General features: G+C 37.1%; 1 protein-coding gene across 2 annotated transcripts; it reads right to left on the bottom strand.

Annotated features, from left to right (window-relative positions):
* Positions 1–734: 734 nt before the first annotated feature.
* Positions 735–6361, bottom strand: LOC104898211 (uncharacterized). Of its 2 annotated transcripts, none has more exons than XM_010685256.4 (4): positions 6155–6361; positions 2903–3874; positions 1962–2306; positions 735–1088 (listed from the first exon to the last, which is right to left on the bottom strand). In XM_010685256.4, exons 1-4 carry the CDS (start codon positions 6215–6217, stop codon positions 813–815), a joined length of 1656 nt encoding a protein of 551 aa, XP_010683558.2. In that variant the 5' UTR covers positions 6218–6361; the 3' UTR covers positions 735–812. The 2 variants fall into 2 exon arrangements, with proteins under 2 accessions (XP_010683558.2, XP_010683559.2); XM_010685257.4 differs by having other exon boundaries at positions 2903–3832.
* Between the last annotated feature and the right edge of the window lie 4671 nt (positions 6362–11032).

Raw genomic sequence — 11032 nt, 5'->3', positions numbered from 1 at the left:
GTAACAACATCGACATATCAATAATGTTGTACTTACTCTGTTATTTATTAGTTGACCCATTTCTTTAGTCACACTTGTTAAGACACTAATTTCAACCTTAATAGCTTTAATTATCAGTAAGGAAAAAGTAACAAAAAGTTGATATTTTTAAAATATGCATTAAAATTGATCTATCAAGATCTTCACATGAGTATATTTTTCATTAAGTAGAAATCAAAAGAGATACTCAATGTCATATATGCGAATAATATCAAAGTCAAAATGAGTCATTTAATAAAAAAACGGGTTCGAGTCTCAGCAAGAGAATCCATAAGCAGCACAACAAGATTCATGATTTAGCTAATTAATTTAGGAGGTTGTCAATTATTTTTGGACAACTTAAAATAAAAACGTGACCAGTATTTAGGAAAGGAGTATTAATTAATTATTTTATTTTATCTATATGGGCCACGAAGGCAGTACAAAAAAGAAGAGGGGAATTCAAACTTGTGACCTATCATTCACAACACCTCAATCTTAACCATTAGGCCAAGCTATCCTTGATAGGAAGGAGTATTATTTACTTAGTGCTATCGTAATTTTCTGCCGTAGACACGGTGCTTAGTTTTTGCCTTTTGCATACATCCAAAGGAAACCCAATTGATCCAACTTTTGAGTGAACTTATGGGTTATGGCTCACATAATATCATACTTTATGAGATACCTAAATTTCCCATAACAGAAATAACCATTACTACCAAATGGGAAACAAAAAACATGGATACATAAAGGAGTTAATTCTGATCAGCCGATGTCAAAAACCTGAAGTAAATTCAGTATTGTCTAAAAGTAAGATTAAGCCTGCCAGGCAGAAGCCCGGTTTCTTCGAACAAGAAGTGAGGAGCAGAATTTGGTATAATGGACGCGACACCATGAAAAACATGCCTCGATTCACCACCGAATATCAAGACATCTCCTGAGTCTAGAATCAGATTTTCTGCCTTGTTTGCATCCCTTTGATCTCCATACAAGAACTCAGCTGAGTCGCCTATCGAGAAAGAAACGACTGGTAGTCCTTTCTTGAGAGACTCTATACTCTCATCACGATCCTGAATGAAAAGAAAAAACCAAAGGAACCCATAAATATCAAAGATAGACACCAATAAACAAGAGAACCTGTAAAGCTGCTATTGTTCTTGCTTCCATTTTGGTTGGACAGAAAATGTATCAATATTTTTAGTTCCTAGTACACAGCAGTGAAGGAAAAAGTGATTTATGTAATCTATTGGGATTGGTTCGAAGGAAAACATTGTTAAACTGAATTCTCTTACAAACAGGAATCAAGTTTTGAACTTCATTAGCAGTTTAATTCAAGAGGACTAGAGAGGAAGGGAAGAAGTGAAGATCAAGGGATAGGAAAAGAATTGTGGCATTACTTAAGAAACTTAAATGTTTTCCACCATCGGAAAAACTAGGTTTCTTGAATAACGATTATCATCCCGACCAACAAGCCTAAAACATTTGACTTTCACTATCCTCGTTACAATATACAAACTTTAGTCATCATGTTCCTCCTCTCTTTCAAAAAGGGTCATATACTTAATACTTAACTCTATGCACTAAAACACATCAAGATGTTTCTAATTTCAGCAAAGGTAAAATATTTTGTGCAAAGTAAAAAAAGGAAGAAGATTGCATTACTTGTATATTTTCATAATATCTACTCTATGCACTAAAACACATCAAGATGTTTCTAATTTCAGCAAGGTAAAATATTATCTGCAAAGTAAAAAAAGGAAGAAGATTGCATTACTTATCTTGTATATTTTCATAATATCTACCTAAATCCCAGTTGTACCAACATGCCATAAGTAACAGCAATGTGAAAATAACAGTAAACAATTTATATGCCCAACGTTTTTCAGCAAGTTCTGGAACTATCTGGAGTACACAAAAAGGTGAAAAATTGCAAAAGTATATACCTGATGTAGACCAAGTCGTCCGGTCTCTGAGTAGAAGTTGACTATGCAAATGTCTGGATTTATCTGAGGAAGGATGTCTTCAGCACTGGAAACTTTTGAATCGCTCCTTATGAGAGCTAGTGAATCTAGCATAGCCCGATCAACCAACCCAAGAAACTCGGGGGGGATACCAGGTGGCTCAGACCTATCTATTCGTCTTCTTTTCTGATACTTCCTTGTCTGAGGATCCCAATCAAGACCAAGGCACATCATATGCAGTCGAAGTTTTCCTCCATATTTGTAACCAGGTTGGTAGAAGCCCCCAGGACCAATGCCAAGTTTTCTACATTTCCTTACTATAGAAACCTGGAAGAAATCCACAAACCAGTTATATATTATAAACAATAAATCCAGCGCACAAAATTTAGGTCAAGCAAGCTCATATATGTTCAGGATGTTCAGTCCCCTGAAAATTATATCATACATGATTATGCAATAATTTGAATATGATAACTACTAGATTTAGAACCTATTCTCTTCTTTCACCTAATGCAAGGGAATGAGCTTTTCTGATCTGAACTTCGCTATATTACTGATACTTGGTGAAAAGACTGATGTAAACCTAAGGGTCATTCCCACGTCACGGGGAGCTTCACCTGTTTTTCATCTAGTGGTGGATTACCCTAGTACAATACAAAACGAAGAAAGCATATATAAGGTAAAGTAGCTATTCATAGTGTTCCAGGACGATGTTGCACTTAACATTCTGACATGTTAATAGATAGTCATATGTTCCATTTTAAACCAAAAATGTATGAATAATCCAAAAATGGACCATTCTAAATATAGGCCACATATATGTGTTGCATGCTTGTTAGGAGTACTTAAAAGTTGAAAAATAGGTTCCTCAAATGATAGGAAGTCAGGATAGTTTTCCAGTATGACAAGGTCTAGTAAATCACCTGGTCACTGTTGGAGATGTAACTCTTTAGTAAGATCATCCCTGGCCTGAGCACTATTTGTCTAGGCTCATCGCTCAGCTTACCCACCTCAGGCACTTTTGCTTCATCCACAAAATCTAGAGATGAGCTCAGAAACCTGTAGTCATCAGCTTCAGACTGGCACATATCAAACACTTCAATAGGGGCGCAAGTCCTCTTCTTTGGGTATTTATTCCTATTACTACCATTATCTTTCACACTATGTTTGATAAATTTTGGCTTCCTGGAGTTTGCTGGCTCATGCTTCCCAAATCTATTCGGCAAAGAGTATTCATCCAGCATGAGTGTACAGCCTATATCAATCGGGAAGTCATTGTCTTTCACAGATTTCTCACCTGAGCCACTGCAACCAGAACTCACGGAGGGCAAAGAACATTTATCTTCTTGGTCAGCATCTACGACAGCAGGATGCTCAGGTTGCTTCAAAGAAGAAATAGGCACCTCTGATGCAGAAATTTCAGCCTTTGTATTTGGCAAAGAGCACTCCTCCAACACATGACAGTCTACAGCAAACAAACATACATCCCCTTTCATGGATCCACTGCAACCAGACTTCTCAGAGGGCCAAGGATGACTATTCTTCTGGTCAGCATCTACAAGAGATGGACGCTCAGGTTGCTTTGAACAAGGAATTAGCGCCTTTGATGCAGATATAGTAGTCTGTTTACTTACATCCATTGCGGAAGACTGGTTATTGGTTGAAAATAAGGAACAAATTGTGTTATTTCTAGCTGTTGTTGAGGCATTAGGCTGCTGCTTGTCGGTTTCATAACCCAGATGTTTCCTTATGGCATTTAAACCACCAAACGCTAATCTCTTCCGAACTGGTTTTGCACTGCCAACATCTCCTTGCTTGTCATTGGAAGTATGGTTGTTTTTACTCATTTCAACCTGTTTCCCGTTATTATTAATACTTGTTTTCAGATGAATCACCTTCAATCCAAAACATTGATAGCAGTTGCAGTCAAGTACCAAGAGGAAAAATGTATACTCATTATGTAACTTCTTGTAGTGTCTAAAATTCTCCTCCATATTAATACCTAGCATATGAAATATCGATCCAGAGAAGCATGGGAATCCTCTATACATAGGAGTATAACATATAGTGATGCTAAGCATTGAACACAATATAGATGATCCTTCTGCTCTAGGCTACCCATCCTCCTAAACAGCTGTAAATGGTAGCAATAGTGTACTTCCTCCGTATTTTTTTTTTATAACGTAATGTCTTTTTTTGTGGTTAAAATTCACAAACTTTGTCCACATTTCTAGTGCTAATATATATAAATACATATCATGTATGAATGTGTTAGATTTATTTCAGTGTATTTTAGAGTACAAAGTTTCTATAATTTACTAATACATGATCAGAGATATTTGCTATTTGGTCATATCAACTTAAACTTCATGAGAATATGGGAAGATTTAGTGTTCGGCGATGGTACTGCTATTACTTTCCAATCTCTATAATCAAGTACCTATAAGATCAAGTTCTTTTTAACTTGGAGAATTAGGAACTTAGAATTGAAACTGTTGACCTTGAGTTTTTGAAGATGACATATGACGAAGTCAAACTAATACTTCCTCCGTTTCTTAATAGATGCATCATATTGACTTTTTAAACTATTTAACTTCGACCATCTTTAATTACGAATTTACAAAGACACATGTCATAATTTGAATTGTTAATGGGTTAATCTCAACGTATATTGTCAAAATAGTATTTTTTTTATAACTTTTAATAATATTTAATTTGAGATATTGATGGTCAAAGATGTGTATTAGCAAGTGTGCCTGGACAATATGATGCATTTATTTTCTGTGATCCTGGACAAGGCCTAAGCAAATCAATTTTTCGGGTTCTTGTTAAAGTTCCTAAGTCTATCATGTTATTAATTTGTTCTATTTTTTAGGGGTTAAGCTAATAACTAAGTGAAACATCCTAATGTTACTCGAACCTATAAATAGTGCACTTCTAAACCTAGTTTTAGAGAGTAACTAATATAGCAAAAATAGAGTTTATAATATTTAATTGAATCAGTGAGTTCTTAACAAGTGTCATTGTTCCTACGTTGCTCGTTTGTTCCCTTAGTGAGAATTTGATATCATATATTCGTTTTGGGTTTAAGATTTTGAGTGAAATCTTGTCTTCAAGTGATCTTTGAGTGAAGCAAGAGAAAGGACTTTTAGTTAAGACTTTGAGTTAAGTCAAGAAAAAGAACAAAAGTTGTGGGAACTATTGTTGTGATTGGTGGTGTTCCTAGAGGAACATGAGTAGTGACTCAAGTGTGATAGAATTCGGCCTATTTTTAGTGAACAAAGTTGAGTCTAAAATCTCTTGTGGTCGACGTTTCTACTCCCTATTAGCCCTAAGATGGTTTTCCTCGTAACTTAATTCATGTCTTTACCTTGTTCCTTTCGTTATTTCTTTGATTCGGCAAAAAGCATATTCATAGTTCCTATCACTACAATTCACCCCCTTTTGCAGTGCTCCTAGACTAGGTTGCACATAGACGGATACAAGTACGGAGTGCGGATTCGGGTACAGGGACATAAAACGACGAGATTTTGAAATTTTAGGAATGGGTACGCATACCCATACTGGATACGTATTGTATCGGGTACGGGTACGAATACGTGACCTAGAAGAAGTACCCATGCTACATAGCTCCTAGATCAGCAACATAAACTTCCCATGTCCATTTCGCTTATAAATTACAATACTACATTATTACTCGTAAAACTGCTCTTCTCCATAAGTATGTCAAAGATTGATCTATAAACCTTCACAAAACTAACCCTAAACATTATAACAAGAATCAATCATTCTCAATTTGAACACAGAATCATAATTCAGTGTGTTAATCAGAAATTTTGTCACACTTAAGCATATCATTATAAACAGAACCTAACTAATGAAAATAAAATTTCTTTTAATCAGCAAGATTTTCCATTAAAAAGCCAACACTTAAGTTTATACATTCTTCAACAAAAAATTCTGCAATCAAAATGACTGGGATTACAATTATGCAGTATTAAAACTTGATCAAAACATGATATGAAGTTCTTGAATTATAACACGAAGCATACTACACATAATATGAACATAATCAAAACAAATTTCCATTAAAAGGTTCATTTTTTCCGTGTTACAGAACAAAATAAACAACAACACAAAATACCCAGTATGAAAAATTAACAACAATTACTCACATGTGCCATGGATGATGATGAAATTCTGCAACTGTGACGGAAAGCAGGTGGTCGGAGGAGCATAATACGGTGACGTTTTAAAGGAAGTACATCAGAATTAAGTTGTTGAATTTGTACAGTTTTCGAGGGAAGAAGAAAGATCAAACTTCAAAACTCAAAGGGTTTTTTTTCTTTTATGTTGTTGTAACTCATTACTTAGCTGATGATAATAATAACTGCACTTTACAAAACCTGAAAATTTACATAAAGGGCTATATACAGAAAAAAAAAAAAAAAAGTTAATATAGCATCTAAAATTATGCTTAACTTAACTACAGTTAATTTTATTTTATAATAATAAAAAAATCTCGTACGCAGGGTACAACAAAATACATTACCATAAGTACATATGCACACACGCCAACATGTCACATCTATTTATAAAGTTGGATGCGTTAGGGTCGGGAAAAATTCTGAAATGGGGCTATCGCATCCCCCCTAACATAATAGCCAACGTCCAAACTTTTCGTATCAAGTTATATTATATGTTTGACGCGTTAGGGGTATGGCGAAATGGGGTCATTTATCATAGATGACCCCCATATGACGGGAATGAGGCCATTTGTCATAAATGATCTCCATATAAGGGGGTCATTTGTCATAGATGATCCCCCCAAAGCGGGATCATCTGTCATAGTTGGGGGAGTTTGTCATAGATGACCCCCTAAAGGATAGGTTTAGTCTTTTAATATGTTTTGTTGTATTTAGCCTTTCTTTTGTTGTATATAACACACTCCAAAAATTTATTACTATGTCTTATATATATGGGATGGTTTCGATAAAAATATAAAATATATTAGGAGTATATTTTGTTTTTGGGTATATCTTATAGAATTAAACTTTCTACTCTAGTTAGGTTTTCTAATATATTTTTTTTTTTTTGGTTTAAAAAAGAATTTCTAATATTATTAGGATTATCTTTATGTTGTAACCTATATATTAAGATCAATGGATTCAGAGAGTTTTACCCAAAATCTAGCATGGTATCACAACCACAAGAAAATTAACCCTCTCCAACCCACACTTTTTTCTTCGATCTTGAGCACTTATCCACGGTTTCTCCCTACTGCCGATCAGTGCTCCACCTCTTCCGACTTTCTGGAGCCAATATGACAAATGAAGCCGACCCCAAACAATCGTCCTCTATACCTCCTCCTCCTACGGCCAACCAAATTATCACTCGGCGTCCGTCACCAACATCAAGAACGACATACATTTGATTATTAATCGTGAGAAGGTTCACTACTCTAATTAGATAGAAATGTTTGAAATACCTTGTCATGCCTATGATGTTTTAGATCACATTGACTTTACCAAATCCTGCCTTGCTAACATGACTAACGCTCTTTGCCTCTTTGGTAACGTCTTGACTCAGTCGTCAAAAAGTGGTTTTTTGGCACTATCTCATCAGATCTATTACAAACCATCCTTTACCGTGGTTCAACCGCTCAAGACACGTGGGATCGCCTCAAAGCAATATTTCAAGACAACAAACATACTAGCTTGGCTATTTATCTTGAGAATCAGTTCAATACTTTGCACCTCTCTAATTTCTGTGGCATTACTACCTATTGTCATCAATTAAAGAACCTCCGCGATCAGCTTTCTAATGTTGATCAACACATCTCCGAACAGAAATTGGTGTGTATTATGCCTAGTCGCCAGTCTTGTCAATACTGACTTTGACACGGTTGCCTCAATGATCAGCAAACCGAGCCACTGTATTCCTTCGAAACAACCCGCAGTTGCCTACTTCTTGTAGAGTCTCGGAAGGCCCACGACAGCTCATCCACCACATAAAAGTTTCGTGTTCCAAGAGGTTGACCCCATCACCCTCCACTGTGAGTAATTCCACCCAGCAACACAACTCTAATTGGATAGACAACATTAGCGGCAGTCGAGGCACTGAACATAGCCGTAGCGGCGGCCACGGTGACAAACCTTGTCGTGGGTGCGGCCGGGGTGGTGGCATCAATCAAAGTGACACTTAACAGCAACATCAATCCTCTAACCAACAACCCGCACAAGTCTACCTCTTCAAAATGGGCCGACCCCTCCCATCCCCATAACAACGGGACGCCTCTCAGTCATGGCAGCGTAACTCGGCTACTCCCCCAACCCATTACACCTCTACAACAGCCCAGACATATCTGAGGCCCATGCTTGCTCTAGTGGCCCAGCACCCTTATACACCTCATCCTCCACGGGGCCTATGGTGCTGGCCCAACATCATACGGCTCAATGATGACCCCCACTAAACTTAGGGCAACTTTTTCGACCATGACTTTACCTCATCCCAATGATGCTTGGTACATGGCCTCAGGTGCAACCTGTCACATGACTCACTCCTCAGGTATCTCTTACCCTTGTTTAATTTGAGCACAAAAAATCATATTTTAATTGGTAATGACAATTGCATTTCGAGTACGGGTTATGGACACACCACTCTTTCCAATCAACCCTTAACCCTTCGTGATGTCTACCTTGCACCTCAAATCATTACGAACAAAATTTCTGTTAGAAAATTTACTTCTGATTATTCTGTGTCTATAGAATTTGATCCTTATGATTTTCTATGAAGGACCTTCGAGCGGGGACCATTATAACGAGATGTGATAGCTCTTGGGACCTATATCTTGTGAGTTAAGCCCAACCATCCACCTGCATAGCCACGACCCTAGCTGTTATTCCCTATCCCACTTGGCATGACCGACTGTGACATTTGGAATCTCAATCTATTAGCTCTCTTAGACACAATAATTTTATAGCTTGTAATATAGAGCATGACTCTACTTTTTACAACTCTTGTCATATTGAAAAACATATTAAATTACCTTTTTATGAATCAATCAATGCTACTACCACTGATATTAATATTATTCATGCAGATTTATGGACCTCTTATATTTGTAGTAGTTCAGGTAATAATCTTGTTCTTATTGATGATTTACTCATTACACGTAGACTGTCCCCCTTGCCACATATCTCGAGCTTATCAAGCCATCCTTGAATTCCATGCCTATGTTAAAACTCAATTAGAACGCCCGATTAAAGCTTTTCAAGTGATCATGGTCGTGAAATAATCCATTTAAACAATTTTATCTCACCAACGATATCATTTTTTGATTCTCATGCCCTCACGCATCTTCCCAAAATGGCAAAGCCGGAAGAATGATACATACCTTAAACAATATTAGTTTCACCATGCTCCACCATGCCTCACTATATCGTTGACGTTTTAGGACTTTGCTATTGAAACTGCTACAGATCTCCATAATATCTTCCCACCAAGACCCTACCCAATATGACCCTTTTTTAGGCTTTGTTTCATAAAATCCAAACATATGATATATCATCTCGGAGTGTTCGGGTGGCTATGCTATCCTAATCTGACATCTACTACCCCTCATAAACATGCTCCAAGGTCTACACCTTGCATATTTCTAGGTTATCTTAAAAATCATCGGGGTTATCGTTGTTTTGATGTATCTACAAATAAGCACATCACATATCACTTTTGTTGAACATCAATTCCATATCAAACATTATCCCAACCATATTTTATGACCCATGGCTCCCCATCTCCCTCATTCAATCCCTCCTATCATCCCTAGATTACAGACAACCCAGCACCCAAGCCTACATACCAGGCCTAACGCGCGTTATCCATCCCCAAGCCCAAGGCCTCACCCCTACTGCTCAACAGATTAGATGCGCCTCTACCCCTCTTGCTAGGCCTTCTTCTGCGCCAGCGCCTCACGAGTCAGCTGGGCATGACACGAGCCTTGTGAGTGGAAGCCTACCAGCCTCCCCAGCTAGTCAGCACACCCAATCCATAGCGGTGTGGTATACCCCCCCACACCAACGCAGTCCCTCAACTGCATCCCCAGCCACCCTCCGCTCTTTTCTCCTTAAGTGACTACTCGAGGGCCGAGGCCGTTATGCTATGCTAACTCCCATCCCACCTGCACCTATGTCTCACTCCCCTATTCCAAAAAGTCGCGAAATTACACTGTCTGACCCAAATTGGAATGCAGCTATGAACGAAGAATATAACGCTTTAGTTCAAATAGGGACTTGGAAGTTGGTTCCTAAACCTACGGGGTGAAGATTGTAAATTGTATGTGGCTTTTCATCATACAGAAAAATCTAATAGTGACCTTGAAAGACATATATCTCATTTCGTGTATGATGGCAGGTCACAGGAATAAGGTGTTGATTTTGATGAGACTTTTAGTCCAGTGGTTCGTCCGACCACTATTTGTATTGTATTAGGTTTGGCCATGGCTCGACGATGGTCTATTCATCAATATGATGTGAAGAACACCTTTTTTACATGGTGATCTGTAGGAAACAGTATCTATGTATCAACCTCCCGGCTTTGTTGAAATACCAATACTTACCCAGTTACGACTAATGATGGCTAATCACCTCGCTGCAGGTGCTCTCGATAAGAAATTAAAAGTAAATAACTAGCTAAGATAATTTCTAATTGGGAATCGAAGTCTAATTCAATGAGTTGATCGACAAAGTAAACAACCAATACACCAAAACCAACTTAGTGAGGTAGTTAGGTTTGGGTTCCTTGGTTTGTACTTAGAATCACTTAATTAGATTAAATCATATGATATCGTCAATTTTCGTTTCATATGACAATTTTCGTTTGATATAGCTAGTTTTATAGTAGTATAATATAATCACATTTTATACAGTAAGTTTTTATATAATATAGTCAATTTTTTTATACAATCAGTTTTTGTATGATATAATCATTTTATTTTTAATATAGTTAATTTTTATATGATAAGGTCAGTTTGAAACTTTGGATTTACAATAAAT

This window comes from Beta vulgaris, chromosome 7, assembly GCF_026745355.1.
Source record: "Beta vulgaris subsp. vulgaris cultivar EL10 chromosome 7, EL10.2, whole genome shotgun sequence".
Lineage (NCBI taxonomy): Eukaryota > Viridiplantae > Streptophyta > Magnoliopsida > Caryophyllales > Amaranthaceae > Beta > Beta vulgaris.
This window is presented reverse-complemented; position numbering and strand designations above follow the sequence as displayed.